The sequence below is a fragment of the Gastrolobium bilobum genome, unplaced genomic scaffold (genome assembly GCF_033153095.1).
Source record: "Gastrolobium bilobum isolate Gb01-03AN ecotype WA unplaced genomic scaffold, APGP_CSIRO_Gbil_v1 utg1285, whole genome shotgun sequence".
Taxonomy (NCBI): domain Eukaryota; kingdom Viridiplantae; phylum Streptophyta; class Magnoliopsida; order Fabales; family Fabaceae; genus Gastrolobium; species Gastrolobium bilobum.
This window is the reverse complement of record NW_026896900.1, coordinates 170,178-189,853: the sequence shown is the minus strand read 5'-3', so window position 1 is coordinate 189,853 and position 19,676 is coordinate 170,178. Positions and strand designations below refer to the sequence as shown.

At 36.3% G+C, this 19,676-nt stretch overlaps 1 protein-coding gene across 1 annotated transcript in view; it reads left to right on the top strand.

Moving 5' to 3' along the window:
* LOC133302730 (serine carboxypeptidase-like 29) overlaps positions 1–19,676 on the top strand; it is a 29,660-nt gene that overhangs the window by 2,037 nt on the left and 7,947 nt on the right. The window contains exons 3-7 of the mRNA XM_061502544.1: positions 5,814–6,037; positions 6,315–6,422; positions 7,485–7,580; positions 7,858–7,950; positions 8,269–8,354. Of these exons, the coding sequence (XP_061358528.1) occupies positions 5,814–6,037; positions 6,315–6,422; positions 7,485–7,580; positions 7,858–7,950; positions 8,269–8,354 (607 nt within the window). The remainder of the gene's footprint in view (positions 1–5,813; positions 6,038–6,314; positions 6,423–7,484; positions 7,581–7,857; positions 7,951–8,268; positions 8,355–19,676) is intronic.

The following is a 19,676-nucleotide window of genomic DNA, read 5'->3' as shown; positions in this document are numbered from 1 at the left end:
TTCATGTGGGGTTCACTGTAGAGAGAGATTTTATTCCTCTAAGATTTCAAATTTCATGGAAAATGGGGGTTTTGATGGAGCTTGAAACCATGGGAGTTTAGAAACTCATCTCTCCTTTGTTCTAGAGTGCATTGTGGTAAGAAATTCCTTTCCTTTGCATGTTTTTATGAAGATTTAATTTTGGTTTTCATTTTGAAAATTTGGCTTGAATGAGCATGTTAGAACTTGATTGAGGCTTAGCTCATGTTGAGAAAAATGTTTAAATGGGGATTTAACGGTGAAAATATATTCGAAAAAATTAAAGATACCGTATTTTTGAATAGTGTTGTATATATGAATAATGTCGTATACGTGGATAGTACTGTAGAGATGAACAGTACCGTATAAATGAATTGATGATGGATAACAATGTAAATGTGTTCATTGGTTATAGTGTGAGACCAAGTGGACTTGTGAAGCAAGAGCATGGACATTGAGCAAGGCTCTTGAATACTTGAGACTGAGGTAAGTATCAAACAGTGATTTGATATGAAACTGACATGAAATATATATATGTTTAATTGTGATAAATTCACCATGGATAGGTGTGTTGGTCATTTGTTGAGCATTTTTTTGGCTATGGACCTTTGACTTGGAAGAGGCTAGAAAAAGAGCTATTCCAGGTAAGCTTTCGGTCCTTAAGGTTAATCCTCTGTTTGTTCTACCAGACTCCGAGGGAGGGAGATAGTTTGATATGGTATGTTGAAAATAAATTGTTATATGTTGCATGTATATGTATGTATGTTTGTGTGCCACACAAGATGGTGTTTCCTTGTGTGAGGCATAAGATGGTGTTTCCTTATGCGTAGTATGAGACGATGTTTCCTCATACGGTATGTTGCAAGACGGTGTTTCCTTGCGTAATGCATACTTGTTATATTCTCTGGCCAGTAGGATTACATTATTGCACACTGTATTGTCATACATATTCTGATGCATGCATGAATTTTTATACTGTGTGTATACCAGAAGTGAGCTTAGGGGTGGAGGAGCCCTCCAAGGGTCCCTAGCTTACTGAGGTAATTATATTATCTCACCCCGCGTTATGGGGATTAGCATTTCAAGTACAGGAGCTGATGGTGCTGAGACATAGCGTGGCAAGAAGCCAGACGAGAGATATTACCTGACCTGATAGTCAGGATTAGCTTGTTATGCTGATACGTAATTGGCATGGTTTTATTTTTGATATGTATCTATATGCCATGTCATTATTTTGAGAGCATAGGAGATGTCTATGCCATGTTGATAGTTTATCTATTTTGTTAGTTATGTCTGTATATGTCTAGGTTACTTATTTGATTACATCTCTTTTGGTTGGTTGATGTAATCATATAAGTAACTATATGGATATTATTTTGAGACCTTTTATGTATGGATAGCCTATGACATGGATGGCTGGGTAATATGGTCTATGTCTGGATTATATTAAACTGTTAATCAGGTTAAAATTATCATGGTGGAAAATGTCCCCAGTTGTCCAAAATACAGACGAAATGCTGTCCGTTTTATTTTGGTTATGGAAGTGAAAAAGTTTGCAATACATAAGGAAAAAGAGAAAATTTATTCAGTTAGCTTCCGTATTAATTAAGTTGAGCATGCTGCGCTTACTATCATATGAATGTTAATTAACCGGCTGCAGACGGGGCGTTACGGAGAGGTGTACCATATCACCATAGAATTTAACACATAGTACATAAATACAAGTCTAAATATTATAGAACAAAGTTTTACACCTCCACACTTTAACAAATTTATATGTCCACAATATGGACTTACAACTTCGTAATGCGTAATAGCTTGCTTACCATCAAAATACAAGTCAAAGATACTTAAACATTTCCCTCATGATTATCCCAAATGTTATAACAATTACAATAACCAAAACCACTAATAATTTCAACAATTTCTCATTCTTAACACAATTACGACATGTTGGTTCTTCAAACCATTCAAAGAAATGGCACTCCTGCTTGGTTCTGAAATTAGCACACCCAAAAAACTGCCTTCCTGGATCCCTTGCCATCTGTGACATTCGCAACACAGTCGGCACTCCATAGTAGCATACCTTCACCCTTGATGGGGACCACGATGATGAATGCTTGGAAATTATGCTTTTCAACCCACCTACTCCTAACCCACATCCACCCATTCTTCCTTCAATTAAGGGTCTTATCATTTGCACAACTCCTGGCACTATTACTGGCGTGTGGATTACTGAGACATATGAAGAGTCGGACAATAGTAAACTTTCACTTTATACAATTGCATAAAAAGCTATAACTAAAAAATGAACTTATATAATCGACATCCACATCCACCAATGCTTCCTACAATTATAGGTCTTATTTTTTTGTACACAACCTTGTTACACATAAAGATAATTAACTTAATCTAACCACATATAAAAAAGGAACTATATCTGAAATGCAACAAAGAACCAACAACTCCAAAAATACCACGATGACAAGCACACAAATTACAAGCTACATGCAGAAAGAGTGTAAATACAAACTAGCATAGTATCTATTCACATATACATATATTCTAGACTAAGGGGCATACTGCAACCAAACCAGTCCTTTTGTATATTGACATCAAACTTCACACCCCTTGTTACGCAGATTAGAGGATCATTGAGCACATATTTAAATACTTGCATCCACAAGTTGAAGCTGAAGAACCAATAAAAGTTACAATTGTCAAAATTATTGGTGTTTTGCTTGTACGGCTTGAGCACTGCCATAACCAACACCATAACCACCTTGTCGAGCATGGGCACCATTTCCCCGAGGAGTACCATAATGTCCTCATGACTGAAGGTGGTTCAGATCTCCAGGCTGCATTTTCATACCCAAGGGTACATTCCCATTTGCATCGTTGTAGCCAATACCCATATGGTAGCAGCACTTCATTTTTTTTCATTCTGAGGGGAAAAAAACCTACGAAAAGGTTCCGATTTTTATTTTTATTAAAACTTCAGGGTTTCAACCATTTCAAACATATTTACCAGAAGAAAAAAAACCAAATCATTTTTCCCACCCCCAACCGTGAAAAAGATAACCAACACAAAAAGCAACGACGAATGAAAACCTCACAGCGAACAAGAAGTTGCCTCTGTACATGTTAGGATAACATCCGTTACTCACTTTTGATGGCAGCTTGCAACTCGATCCTGATGTCCAAGCTTGTATGTCGGTGCTGATTTCAAGTTTAGACCACTGCCTGACTTTGTCAGAGTGATGCAATATGGACTTCTAAAGGAGCGACACAGAGAAACAGAGAAATGGAGAATGAAAGACGAACGTTGGTTGCACATGTGTCCAACGACACAGAGAAATAGAGAATGGAGAACGGAAGACGAACTTTGGTTGCACATGTGTCCAACGATATTTTCACGGGTCTATTTCAATTCATATTCGAAATTTGTAAGGGTTATTTTCGAATTTTTGACATATTTTCCCATCAATATTTTACTTTCAACCAAACATAATCTTAGTAAACTTCTGTTAATTTTCCTAGTAATATTCCGGTCTACCAAACAACTTTTTTTAAATTTTCTCACTAATTTAATTTTCCAACTATTTCCCCACTAATTATATTTACCTGGTCAAAAAAATTATCTCATATACCAAACACCCCCTAAAGATATACTCGAGAATAAGAGCAGGTATTTTTGTATGTTTGGTGTGACGTATAAGGCATGATAGTATAAGCTTATACTATACGTTATGACATTTCCAATTGTTTGGTGTGACTATCGTATAGTATAAGCTTATACAGCAGAATCCCTTAGGGCATGTTTGGTACATAATATAGGATAAGGCCTGATAGTATAAGGCTTGATTGTATAGGACCTGATTGAATTTTAATACTATCCAGCGTTTGGCACGGTATTGTATAAAATAATATATTATATAAGATAATATCATTTAGTATTTGGTAATGCACTGTATAATACTATATATGATAAAAATAAATATTTTTAATAAAAATATCCTTTAATAAAGAATTTATATAATTCTTCAAAAAATGTCATATGATATTAACTTTTATAAAAATTTAGGGAAAAGTTCACAAATATCCCTGTGATTTTCTTCAGAATCACCTATGCTCCTGTGGTTTTTTTTTTTATCACATATGTCCCTGTGCTTTGTAAAAAATAAAAAACCACAGGGGCATATGTGATAAAAAAATACCCTTTTGCAAACCACATGGGCATATGTGATAGAAAAAACCACAGGGGCATATGTGATTCTGAAGCAAATCACAGAGGCATTGGTGAACTTTTCCCAAAGATTTATTGATCAGTGTGTCCAAAATATAAATTAATTTTTATAAAAATAAAATATTCAATATTTTAAAAATTAATATATTGAAAAATTAATTTATTTTAATAGATTAATATTAAAATAATATATTAATTTTTGAGAATTATATTGGTCAACAATGTTAATACATCAATCTCTTATCAGGCCTTATCCCTCACCCTTAGGCTGGATTAAGTTATACATCGTTTTGATGTATTAAGGAATTATGCTGTATAAGCTTAGACTATACAATGGTCACACCAAACAACTGAAAATGTCATAACGTATAGTATAAGCTTATACTATCATGCCTTATACGTCACACCAAACAGGCCCTTAATAAATCATTTTGATGTATAACTTAATTCGGCCTAAGGGGGAGGGATAAGGCCTGATAAAAGGTTAGTGTATTAACATCGTTGACCGGTGCAATTCTCAAAAATTAATATATTATTTTAATATTAATATATTAAAATAAAAATAATTTTTCAGTATATTAATTTTTAAAATATTGAATATTTATATTTTTATAAAAATTAATTTATGTTTTGGACACACTGATCAATAATTTTTATAAAAATTAATATCATATGACATTTTTTGAAGAAATATATAAATTTTTTATTAAAGGATATTTTTATTCTATATAGTATTATACAGTACATTACCGAATATTAGATGATATTATCTTATACAATACAAGAAATTACTTATTTCATCAAAATTTATTTTTTTTGGTAGATAAATATTTACATTAAGAGAAACATGCCTCCATACAAGATCATGAAAAATCACAAACCTCATTATAAATATAAAATAAGATTACATATTACCAATAAAAAAGGAAAAACAAATAATCTTATTTCATCAATACTTATCTTATTGTTGTCGTTAGCGCACTGAATGGCATAAGCCTCAAAATTAAAATTATAATGTTGGCTTAAATTAAATAACGACTTTAATAGTTTCTATAAAGCACATGTAATGTAATGGAATGAGGTCTCGTATCTCCAACCAAAAAGTCAGATAGAGTCACAGAGATTCAGTGTCCAGTAAAATGGCACACTCTTGGTGGTTTCAAACTTTAGCAATAGGCATCACATGGGTAGGGATGTGGGTCGAACCGAATTGAATTTTTTGAAAAACCGAACCGAATTAGTTTATATGGTTCGATAAAAAAAATGATTCGATTCGGTTTAGAAGTGGTTCGGTTTGGTTGGAAACCGGTTCGGGTCAATCCTATTTTGAAAAGAAAAAAAAATTAAAATTTAAAAAATAAAGTTATAAAAATCAATTTGGTTCGGTTCAAAATGGTTCAGTTCTTAAATTGGTTCTAAAAACCGATTCGATTCATGAACTGGTTCTTGACAAACCAGTTCGGTTCATGAACTGGTTTTTAAAACTTGGTTATTGTAAGGACGGTTCATGGTTCGATTCAATTTTTTGATTATTTTACACACCTTACACATGGGTCAGTCTTATGGTATGCTCAACATATTCAACTGACCCATTTCTTCAACAACGCCTGGACAGGGTTGGTTGGCTCCCAAGTCAAACCTTTAACATCAACTTTGAACACTATTCTGGTTATGTCACTGTTAATGACCAAGCTGGGAGGTCACTGTTCTATTGGTTCATTGAGGCTCAAGAAGACCCTCACTCCAAACCCCTTGTTTTATGGCTCAATGGAGGTTAAAAAACTTTTTTCATTATTTCCTTTTAGTTCCATTTATTTTTTTATTTTTATTTTGGTGGTTTGTCATTGGCTTTTCACTATGATGGTTTCTTAATCTTTCTCATATTTCCACTTTTCCTTATTGTGATTATTGTTGTGTTGTAGAATATAAATAGTAGTGACATGCAGAAAAGGATGTAACTTGTTGGTCCTGTAATATGTTGTAATCACTATGTGTTAGTATGTGTTATTATTAGGATTGAAATGAAACATTCTTGGGGGGTTCTCTACAGGGCCTGGATGTTCATCCATTGCTTATGGGGAAGCAGAGGAAATTGGTCCTTTTCATATAAAGTCAGATGGCAAGACCCTTTACCTGAATCCTTATTCTTGGAATCAAGGTGAGTGACAATACAATCTATAAACCTCTTTTTTTTGTTTAGGGCAGTCTTTGAGATATATAAAATGTGCTTGCCAAAAAAATAAAAATAATTAAATACACATTTATGCCTAAAACCTTAAGGGCTTAAGCATTGGGTCTATGTAAGTCTTTTTTACTTGTATGGTACTCACTTTATTCCATCTTTGCCAATGCGGGACTTCTTCACCTACACCTCCATTTACACTTGAATTTCCTGCACTCCTTTGTTTTCCTTTAGAGTTTTCAATGCTTATTTCATATGGACAAGTGTATACCTATGCCTACTGCAGATATTGTTTTCCTCTAGAGCTTTTAATGCTTATTTGATAGTGACAAGTGTGTAACTATGCTTCTTGCACATATTGTTTTCAGTTTCTTTAATTCTGTCTAGTGCTTATATTAACTTAAGTTTCTTTGTATAATATATCCTTAAATAGAAATTGCCAAGAAGTTGTTCTTTATATTGAAATAACTGTAATAGAAATCTTGCTTCTGCTTACCATGTACGGGTTTTTAGGAGCAGAAATAAGTAAATTGTTATGGACCTGTCCCTAGAACTCACATAGCTCCATACCTCATTTATTAGCATAACACAAACAGTAACCACAACCCTGTTTACACATTAAATGCATCACATCACTTAAAATGATGATCCTAGTATCAAACACGACACTCCCAGTCTCGGTATGGCCTCCTTAACCTGGACTCACCACACACTCCATTCCTACACTACTATATAAGGCACCTTACACACGCATGCAAAGGGTTGAACCTTTGACATCAGACACACTCACTACACTCCCCCATTTTTCTCCCATTCTTCCTCATGAGATTCACCCCCCCATTTAACACTGATCCTTATATTCTACAAAAACATTGATACTCATAGTAGCATCCTTATGTTGATAAGCAAAGTAACAGCCAAATTCACCACTGGTTGCACACTCAAGCTCAGACTCTTCCAGAGAATCTAAGAACATAAATAAATAAGCTTCATAAGTGCAAAGATGCAATTATGTCTAACCATTTGTGCATTTTGTAGTTGCCAACATTCTTTTTCTTGACTCTCTTGTTGGAGTTGGATTTTCGTATTCAAATACTTCATCTGACATTCAGAACAATGGTGATAAGAGGACAGGTTATACTTTTATCATTTAGTATCCCTTTTGTTTTGAAATATTGGGTTTTACTCTGGTACTCTCTCTCTCTCAAAAAAGGGAGTACTGTATTTTTTACTTTATTTTTAAATGACATATTGAATGATAAAAGTTATATAACTCAATTTGTAACATTTGATGTAAAATGGGGAATTTTAAAAACAACTAGCATGTTACTCCTTTCTCTGGAGGGAGGATTGAAGTTGACCCCTTGAAATATATACATATATGATTAAATTAATGAGACTTTATGTGCACCTGAGGACTCTTTGACATTTCTACTGAAGTGGTTTGAACGTTTTCCACATTATAAAGGAAGGGATTTTTTTATCAGTGGTGAGGGCTATGCAGGTAAACAATACTGCACATTATCACTTGTACTTTCTGTCTTTTCCCAATTTTGTGGATGACTCAGAAAATAAATGATATTCTATCTTTATGCATTAAATTTTATGACTGTTTATTTTAAAGTCATGGTCTGATAGTAGCGGTTATGTCTTCACCTGAAATAGCTTTCATACTTCGACACTAAAAACAAGAAAAGAAAATAAAAATGGTGAGATGAGAACACATATTAGGTGTTTGATTTCTTTGGTTCTGTTTTATTTATTTTATATAGATTTTATGATGTTGTAAATGTATTGGTGAATCATTAATCCCGTGTTTCAGGGCATTATGTTCCTCAACATAGCCAAGTTATTGTGAAGTACAACTTTGCTACTAAAGAAAATGCTATAAATCTGAAAGGTTACATGGTAGGGACTCCATTTTTGCATAAAAATATTTCCTTGGTCTTATGTTTTATGTCATTTGTAAAGAATCTTGGGATACACCACTCCAAAAGCTAGCTCTAAGGGTGGGAGTGCCCAAGGTCTTATAAGGGCCACATTAGTTGCTCATATAACCAATGTGAGACTATATATCTCAACACGTCCCCTCACACAAGAGCCCTTTGGGCTTAAAGAGTGGACAATGCAACAGGCCCAGCCTACCTGTGCTAAGAAATTCTATAATAACCCTCACTAGTAGTTATGGATTTAATATTGAAGAATAATTAGAAATAAAAGAAATAAAGCCACCTTTGGTGAAAAAAGAGTTAAAATGACAGTTAAGGGGTAAAGATGCAGGTAAGCAAAGTTACCCGAAAAGTGAAAGTAAAATTAGAAATATGACTAGAAAAATATTCTAGTTCATTCGGTAAAGTTTGGTATTGAATGGAGGTGTGTAGATAGATAAGTTATTACCCAGTTAAAGTAACTTAACTTTACAACTCCTTTATTTCTTCTTCCTCCCGCCCGCTCTGTCTTTCTTATTCTCTCTCTCTCTCCCGTGGTTTCAATAGTTGAGAAAAAGGTTAGGGTTTTGTCTCTCTCCTCTCTTTCTCACTCATCTAGCCACCAAAACACAAAGTGCCATACATGAAAGTTTAAGTAGAGATCATGGGGAATCCATCCAACTACTTTGTTTAGGCTGAAAAGGCTTGTGTGAAGAGTTCTTCCTTCTCTCAAATTCGTGGCACTATTCATCCAAGTGCAAAAGTGTGGATTTTGAGTGAGCTTTGCTTGGGTTTTGTTCCTTAGACCTTGGATAAACGATTTGAGGTAAGAAATCCTCATTTTAATGGTTTTATTTATATGATTTAAGTTTTGAATATTATGAGCATATGTTATGGAAAATTTTGTAGCTTGGAATTTGAATTGATGACGAGTTAGTATGGTTTATGATGTTATAGTGTGAAATGAGTATGAATATGTGTTGAAATTTTGAAAATATCCCTTGCACCTCCTCCCACTAGGTTCAGCCATGGTGTAAAAATCAGGGTTTAATGTTCAAAAATAATTGGACACGTTGTGAATTAAGTGAATTAATTGAATGACGCTTAGTGGTGTCTTATGTTTTGAGACATAAATGGATGAATTAATGTGTAAAATGGATTTTATTACCTAATGATGATTATGGTTGTATGATAAGCTTGAATTTGATGGACTAAAACATTGGAATCATGAAATTGGCATGATTTCCTTTATGTGCCTCTTAGCCGTTTACAAATGAAGTATGTTTTTAGAGTGCTTGTTTGTGCGAATGAGTACTTATACGGCCTAAGGACTATATAATTAGATGTATAAACCTTTGGTTGGGTTAGATAAAAAGAAAAATGAGTAAGTTCCTCCTTTAGGCCTTATATGTGATTATAGCCATTTTCAGAGGAGGTATGTGCTAGGAGTTATTGTTTTGCAAAGAGAGCATATTTTTATGCGTGGAATAATATTCTAAGGTGTACGAACTTTCGCGTTGGTGAAATAAAAAAGAAACTAAGGTAGCTCCTTTGTATGGCCTTAAAATGAGTTTTGGCCATTTTCAAAGGAGGTATACATTTGGAGTTACTGTTTCGCCAAGTGAGAACACTTTTATGCGTAAAATAATTTATATAGGTGGCTAAGCTTGGGTTTAGGACTAGACAAAAAGAAATCTTATAACTCCTTTGTAAAGGGCACTCTGCCTTAAATTGGGAAAAATAGGATTTTAGGTGCTAAGACGAGTAATGAGTGTTCTAAAGGTCTTTTCGGACTATCCTAAGACTAAGTGAATATGTGGAATTTGGTGGGGATTTTTTGAACAAAAAACCACCCACTCATGACTTAATATGATTAAGTAAAAAGAAAATAAACAATAAAGTATGTGTCTTGTATATTTACATGGCATTATATCATTTTATTGAGTTTTATGTTGAATTCCTTCTCTAGGTGTGCCTAGGGATTGTGAACGTTTGGATTCTCGTGGAGCAAGATAACTAGCTTGTTCTTCAAGTAAGCAAATTGTAAAGCTCCAAGAGGTAAGCTCTATGTTTATGGGGTTCGCTCATACTCTGTGCTCCGCCATAGTGTACGGGTTGTGGTCAGATTGTATGATATGTATGAAATATATGATATAGATGCAGTCATATAGATCTATATGATGATGTGATGTGATATGTTTTGATGTGTTAAATTTGATATGTTTTGATGTGTTTAATTTGATATGTTTTGATGTGTTTACTTTGATATCTTTTGATATGTTTACTTTGATATGTTTCGATATGATTTCTATAATGATTTCTGAACATTGATTTGTTTATGCAATGATGTCCGTTTGGCGTCCTCCCTTGGGACTGACTGTGTATATATCTTTTATATGTTGAGTTCCGCTTGGGGTCCTCCCTTTGGGAAGATGTGCACTGATTTCCGCTTTGGGTCTTCCCTTGGGATTGACTGTGTACACCTCTGTTATGTGATGATCTCTGGCCATTGATCCTATGTGCACTGATGCCTGCTTGGGGTCATCCCTCGGGACTGATGGTGTACACCTCTGATATGTTCTGGTTCCGCTTGGGGTTCTCCCTTGGGAACACGTACGTTTATTTCCGCTTGGGGTCATCCCTTGGGAATGACTGCGTACGTCTCTGATAAGATATGTATATATGCTCAGTTTAGTTATGATATTTGTTACGTGCGTTGATTTCCGCTTGGGGTTCTCTCTTGGGAAATACTGTGTGCATCTTTGATAAGATATGTGTATATGGTTGTTCAGTTATGATATTTGCTTACATGATGTTTTGTATATTATATATCTGATTGTCATTCATGAAGTGAGCCCAGGGTATGGAGAGTTTTCCATAAACCTGGAGCTTACTAGAGATTCGTCTCTAACCCCATTTTGGGATATGATTTCAGGAAAACAGTTAATTGAAGAGCCCTCATGGGACAAGGACATTACCAATGGCTAGAGGTACTAGTATGAGGATATGGAGTTCTGGGTGGCCGGACGCTACTATTTATTATAGTTGTTATTTTTGGAGAATATGTACTGTTGTATAGTGTTCTATTCATTTTGGGATCATAATGTTTGATTCATTATACAATATATGGTCCGTATATGTTTTGTACATGTGTTCATATTTGACACATGTACATTTGTGTATTCAGATATGTGCATGTGCTGAAATATGTATGTGGTTAGACATAGTGGCACGGAGCCAGTTATGCATGCACTCATGGATGGGTAGATAGTCCTTTATAGATATCTGGTATTTCTGAAATTATATATGGTATAAACTGTTTATCAGGAACATTTGAGAGTGGGATTGGGAAATCCCCAGTTGTCCAATTTACAGATGTTACTCTGTCCGATTTTCGTCTCTGCCCAATAAGAATTAAATTAGAAGAAGTATGCAATGTAATATGTCATGTGAATTAAGATTAATGAAAAAGAAAAAAAAGTTAGCTCGTATTTTCGTAAGTTAAGTCTTCCGCTGTTTCTGTTTGTATCATAGGTATGTTAATTAAACCGGCTCGAGAAGGGGATGTTATATTTATGGTATCAGAGCAGGGCCTCTCTTCCAGTACGGTGTGGTTTGAGGACGAACCAGGCGGAAGCTGGTGGGCATGTAACATCTCGAGCGCTGACGAGGGCAGGGAGTGATCGCCAGTGCAAAGAGGCACGGACAAGGAGCGGCTCATGACAGACTTCCAGCGGGGGGTTACATGCATGAATGAATCGAATCGACACCCGAAAGAGAGGGATTCCAAAGACTGTGCAGGTGTGAGACTACATAGTTTGGGATAGCTTATAAGAATTAATTGGTACTACCTATGCTAACAAGATGCATCTTCTTTTCGGTAGTCCGGAACGGAAGAACTCCATAGTTAAGCGTGCTTGACTTGGAGCAATTCTGGGATGGGTGACCTCCTGGGAAGTTTTCCCAGGAAGTATGCGAGTGAGAAAAAAGGACACTGAAATGTCTCGTGTTAGTATGTGGGGGATAGTCATTGATTCTTGAAGCGGCCGAGCATTACAAGTGGTATCAGAGCAGTTGCTCTAGGGAGTGTCCATGATATTTAGCATATGATGTTGGAAGTTCTTGAGTGTTTTCTTGGAGTGCTGTATAATGCATGTGTGATCACTAAGTGTGAGCGTAGCTAACTCATTCCTTAGTTTAATATATGCAGAGATATGGTTTTTCCAAGGAGGACTCGTAGGACATTTAATAATGATGGTCCATCATCGGATCTTGTTGTAGCAATTTTTGCTGCACTACAACAGACTTGGACTGCAACTAGGCAGAAAGAGCTTGAATTAATAATAGAGCATTCAATTTGACTGTGATAAAGATGAGATTCCCTATGTGTATTATTTCGGATGTTGGGAATGTTAGTGAGGAATCATTCATTTGGAAGTATGTGAAGTTTAAGTATGATGACAGGGAGTATTTTGCTGACTTTATTGTCTTGCATTTTGTCTCTGTGAATGTAATTTTGGGAATGGATTGGTTATCTAAGTACTGTGTAAGGATTGATTGTTACAGAAAGACCATTTCTATTTCCTCTAACGATGAAGGGAGAGAGTCTCCGGATATGTCTGTCCTTCGGGTTACAAATGCCTTGAAGGAAGGAGATTCAGAGTCTATTCTGTTGGGAGGTCTGGTTGGCGTCAATAAGGAGCCAATTTCTGATATCCCTATTGTCTTTGATTTTATGGATGTCTTTCTGGATAAAATTCTGAATTTTTCGCCGGAGAGGGAAATTGAATTTTCAATTGACTAGTTGACTGGATTGAGGCCTATGTCTCTAGCTCCATACCGAATGTCACCTTTAGAATTATTTGAATTAAACAAGCAGAGTGAAGACTTGTTCAGTAAGAATTTTATTAGACCGAGTGTGTCTACGTGGAGAGTCCCGGTGATCTTTGTTAAGAAGAAGGACGAGTCTATGAGATTGGGTACAGATTACAGGCAGTTGAACAAGGTTACTGTCAAGAATAAGTATCCTTTGCCGCGTATCGATGATTTGTTGGATCAGTTGCGTGGTGCGACTTTATTTTCTAAGATTGATCTCCAGTTCGGGTATCATCAGATCCGGATAAAGCCGGATGATGTTCCAGAGACAGATTTCATGTTCCGATGTGGATACTATGAGTATCTAGTTATTCCTTTTGGGCTTACAAATGCCAAGGCCATTTTCATGAGTTATATGAATCGGATCTTTAAAGCCTATCTGAATCAACTTGTGGTTGTCTTTATTTATGACATACTAATATATCAAAAGAGCAAATAAGAGCATTCTGAGCATTTGAGAGTTGTTCTGCAGATTCTGAGAGAGCATCAGTTGTATGCTAAGCCATCCAAGTGTGATTTATAGCTTTCTGAGATACAATTTCTGGGCCATGTCATTTCATCTGAAGGAGTGGCAGTGGACCAAGTAAGATTAAAGCAGTGTTAGATAGGGAACATCCTAAAAATATTACAGAGATCAGGAGTTTTCTTGGTTTGGCTGGATATAATAGGCGTTATATTAAGGGATTTTCACTGATGGTACTACCTTTAACACGGTTAACCGTAAAGGGAACCTATTTGTGTGGATCTAAGAATGTGAAGTGTGTTTTCAGGAATTAAAAAAAAAAAAGTTAAGTAACACTCCGGTATTAATTTTGCCTGATCCTGCAGGTAAATTTGAAATATATTGTGATGTTTCTAAGTTTGGATTAGGTTGTGTATTGATGCAGCAACGTCAGATGGTTGATTATGTTTCTCAGCAGTTAAAGCTACTTGAAGAGAATTATCCAACACATGATCTTGAGTGGGCGGCCGTAGTGTTCGCATTGAAAATCTGGTGACACTTTCTATACGGTGCCAATTTTGTTGTCTACAGTGACCACAAAAGTTTAAAGTGTCTGTTTGATTAGAAAGAGTTGAATATGAGGTAAAGCCGATGGGTTAAATTTCTGAAATATTATGATTTTGAATTGTAATATCACCCAGATAAAGGCAATGTGGTAGCCGATGCCTTAAGCAAGAAGACAGTCTGTATGGCTAATTTGATGATTTCAGAGTATGATTTGATTGAAAAGTTTAGAGATTTCAGCACTCCAGTCAGTTTAGAGGATAATCCGTATTTGTTGACTTCTACTGTAGTACTGAACTCGTTAATAGAGTAGATTAAAGAGGCTCAATTATTTGATAAAGGAGTTCGGTCTATGAAAGAAAAGGATTTTGTATTCACTGATAAGCTCGGTGTTAAGTATAATAAGATCGGGTCATTGTTCCAAAATGTCAGATAGTGGATGAGGTGTTAACTGAGGCCCATATGGGTAAGTACATTATCCATCCTATTGCTACCAAGATGTATCAGGCCATGAAACCAAGTTTCTGGTGGTCTGGTATGAAGAAAGATATTACTCAGTTTATGAATAAGTGTTTGATATGTTGTATATGTGCATTCATTCACATTTATATAAATATTATATGATTTTTGATGTTATGATGATGCAATGATGATGTATGTTATGAGAATCCTGGCCAGTGACCTTGGTATGTAGACTGCCTATGGCTTTGACCCTGAGTTATTTTCATACTACAGTTTGTGTTGATTGCCTATGGCTTGATCCTGGGAGTCACACCAGACATGTGAGACATGTTAGTTAGCTATTCTTGGGGAGAGCCCTTGAATAGTTAACTAGAGTATTAGTTATGATGTTATGTTTTGCATTTGGTATGTATCAAGGAGATTCCTTGTGTAATTCATAGAGTGCAGTTTCTCTGGTCAGTAGAATTTGTAAATTGTATTATCAGTGGAAGGACTAATGTACAATGAAATTGTAAATTGTATTATCAGTGCAAGGACTGATGTACAATAAATTGTGAATTATATTATCAGTAGAAAAACTGATACATTGATGTTTCAGTGGAAATATATTTTCAGTAAGAAGATGGATGTAATAAGTAAGTCCATTATATGCTAAACAAGTCATGTTTAGACAAAAAATGATAAGTTTAGAAGTTTTACGATTTTGCGTGCAAACAGTGCATAATTAGTAATTCACAGTGCATTTCGTTAAAAACGGTGCAGAAACCCAACTGTGAATTGTTAATATTGTTCCTTAGGGAATAAAAGTGAACTTACATGAGCTCGGAGAAATAAAATGACGAATATAAGCTTGAGAATGAGAAGCCCTATGGATTACTGCAGCCCTTGAATATTTCAGAATGGAAGTGGATTAGTATTTCTATGGATTTGGTAGTAGCATTGCCGAGAACTCAGGCTGGTTTTGATTTTATATGAATTGTGGTAGACAAATTGATTAAGTCTGCACATTTCATTCTATTCAAGATGAGTTTCTCTACTGAGTAGTTGGCTCGATTATATGTAAAAGAGATTGTGAAACATAAACCCCTTGAATTTTCTGAAGGGGATCATGTGTTTATCCGTTTGTCTCCGACTACGGGTGTTGGGCCTACTCTTGGAGTGAGGAAGTTGAGTCCTAGGTTCATTGGGCCCTATCAGATTATCAAAAGGGTGGGACCTATGGCATACCAGCTTGCCTTACCTCCACATCTGTCAAATCTGTATAGTGTTTTTCACATTAGTTAGCTTCGCAAATATGTACCTGATGTGTCCCACATTGTCCAGCAGGATGATATTGAGGTAAAGAAAAATTTGAAGTTTGTGGTGGGACCACTAAAGGTTTTGGCTCGCGATGAGAAAGTATTAAGGAACAAGGTTATTCCCATGATTAAGGTATAATGGGAAGGTTTGACTCCTGGGGTTGCTACTTGAGAGCGGGAGAATGATATTCTCCAGCGTTATCCTGAGTTTGACATCAGGTATGTGTTATGTCTTATGTTTGATTTTGTGGGCAAAATTCTTAAAAGGCGGGGTGAATATAATAACCCTCACTAGTAGTTGTGGATTTAATATTGAAGAATAATTAGAAATAAAAGAAATAAAGTCACCTTTGGTGAAAAAGGAGTTAAAATGACAGTTAAGGTGTAAAAATGCGGGTAAGCAAAGTGTTGTAAATAGTAATTATGTAGTCATTTATTAGTAATTATGTAGTCATTTATTTGTATTTATTTAGTCCGTTACTTGTATAGTGGGCCAAGCCCATTAGGTCAAAATTAGGTCAAGAAGTCTCTATAAATAGAGACACCTATGTACATATTCAAATACAAATCAATAATATTTCATAACCCTTTTTCAAGTTGGTATCAGAGCTCTCGATCCTGAGGGCTCTACTTCCGCGCCTATTATCTTTTTTTTTACAAAACCCTAATTTCTTTGCCTCTTGCCGCCATCAGCCGCCACCGGAAAAAATTTTCCGGAGACCTTTTAGACCAAGGGGACCACTGTTGACCTTCTCTTTTTTTTTCGTTCTATCATTCTACGCAACGTTCCTCCGCCACAAACGACCCAAACACCTCCGACCGCCTTCAACCAGTTCTGTCTTCACCGTTTAGAACCCTTTCCGGTGACTTTTCAACCGCTACCACCCACAGACAGGTGCGCACTCACCGGAAGACCACACCGGAAAAATTTCAACCGGAGAAGCCTTGCCACGCGCTCTCACGCGCCGCCTCTTTGTCCGAGAGTGAAGCCTACGCGCAGCTGCTTTCTCCAGCGCGTGGAGGCGCGTCCGGCGGTGTTTCTGGACCGGACCACCACCATTCTTCTCGTCTCCTTGTTCTCTTTTTGGATCTGTGTTGTTTTCTCAGATCGGACATCGTTTGGTATTTTTTCCGAATTTTTTGGCTTCTTAGAGCCTTTTTCGTTGACTATTTTTTGTGCAGTATGGCCTCTTCTCAAAGGAGTTTATTTACAAAGTTTTATGATGGTGCATCTTCTAAACCTAAGAGAAATGATCGATGGTGTTCTTATTGTAAAAGAACAGGTCATATCAAGGATTTATGCTTTCGCCTCCATGGAAAGCAAACTGTCTTAGAAAAGATGGCAAGGATGCGTGGTCAAGCGTATTTTACTTCCTTTGGAATAACTCCTGCACCTAATGAGACCCAACCTGCATTTCGTCTAGATGAGTTAGAACGGCTCTAAACCATCCTTGATTATCTGAGTAAGTCATCTGATACTAGTGCTTTGGCTTTGACTGGTATGAGCCCCAAAACTCATTCTTTCCTTTCTTCATGTAATGATTTTAAACATTCCTGGGTTGTTGATTCTGGTGCTACTGATCATATGGCTTGTTGTGCTGACTCCTTTGCTTCTTATCATCCTACCATTGGAACTCATACTATAGCCATAGCTGATGGCTCACATACATCAGTTGTGGGTTCTGGTGACATAAACTTACAGCAGTCCTTACATCTTAAAGATGCTCTTCATGTTCCTAAACTCTCCACGAATCTTCTTTCTATTCATAAAATTACAAAAGATCTGAATTGTAGTGTAACCTTTTTCCCTACCCATTGTGTTTTTCAGGATCTCGTCACGGGGAAGACGATTGGTAGTGCTAAAGAGCAAGGTGGGTTGTACTATCTGGTGTCACAATCTCCCGCAAATAAAGTAACAGATCACATCTTGATATCTCATGGTCAATCAACTGCTGATTCTTTGATTTGGCTTCATCATAAGCGCTTGGGACATCCTCCATTTGGTTTACTCAAGTCTTTATTTCCGTCATTATTTTTATCTAAGCCTGTTGAGTCTTTTCATTGTGATGTTTGTGAGTTTGCTAAGCATCATCGTGTGTCTTTTCCTTCTAGTAGTACTAAGAGTGTTGAACCTTTTGATCTTATTCATTCTGATGTTTGGGGTCCTTCTAAAGTCCCTCATGCTTCTGGAAATAGATGGTTTGTTTCTTTTATTGATGATTGCACTCGTGTAACTTGGGTTTACTTAATGCATGAAAAGTCTGAGGTACCACATCTGTTCTTTCAATTTTATAAAATGGTTGAGACCCAATTTGGTAGAAAAATCAAGAGACTAAGAACAGATAATGGTACTGAATATGTTAATCACAGTTTTCCCAATTTATGCGAAATCAAGGTATGATTCATGAACTTGTGTAGACACCCCTCAACAAAATGGAGTTGCTGAAAGAAAAAATCGTCACCTTCTTTAAGTTGCTCGTGCCTTACTGTTTCAAACACATGTACCCAAATGCTATTGAGGAGATGCCATTCTTACTGCAGCGTTCTTGATCAACCGTCTACCCACTCGGGTTCTCGATCATGTAAGTCCTATTCACTCCATGACTTCTTTTTTTCCTTCTGTTCCAACTTTGCAAAGTCTTCCTCCTCGAGTGTTTGGGTGTGTTGTCTTTGTTCATATTCATAAACAGCATCGCAGTAAGTTGGATCCTAGGGCTCTTAAATGTGTCTTCCTCGGATATGCTCCTGATAAGAAGGGCTACAAGTGTTATCACCCTGGTAGTTGGAAATTTTTTGTTTCTATGGATGTTACATTTCAGGAATCTGAGTCCTTTTTCCAAGGTCCTCATCTTCAGGGGGAGAATAATTCACTAAAAGACTCATCACCTTCCTTCTTTGAATTTGAATCTTCAGTGTCTACTCCTTCACCTGAGTCAGCGTATCTTCCTCTTGTTCCTGTTCCCAATGTGTCTATGTCTGATCCTCGTATGACTGATACACAGCGCACATTGCCTCAGCAGCAACCTCAATCGTCTGAACCACTGGTAAGTCCTGAATCTCATATTTCTGATCATGATACTTCTGATGACTTACCCATTACTACTGATTCTGATGATTTACCCATTGCTCTTAGAAAAGGAAAAAGATCATGTCCCAAGAAATCTTGTTCCTCTTGTACTCAATACCCTATCTCCCATTTTTTTTCCTCTGCTAATCTGTCTGTGCAGCACAAAAGCTTTGTTTCAGCACTAGACTCTATTGCAATCCCAAAATCAGTACATGAAGCCTTGAAAGATGGGAATTGGGCTCAAGCCATGCAAGAGGAGATGAATGCATTGGAGAAAAATAAAACATGGGAGGTTATTGATAGACCTACTGGAAAGAAAGCAGTAGGGTGTAGATGGGTTTATGTCCTGAAATATAATTCTGATGGAACTCTTGAGAGATACAAAGTTCGATTAGTTGCCAAAGGTTACTCTCAAACCTATGGCATTGATTATGAAGAAACATTTGCTCCAGTTGCAAAGATGAATACGGTGAGAGTTTTGTTATCCCTTGCTGCCCATTACAATTGGGATATAAACCAATTTAATGTGAAGAATTCTTTCCTCAATGGTGAGTTAGAAGAAGAAGTCTACATGGAAATTCCGCCTGGTTTTGA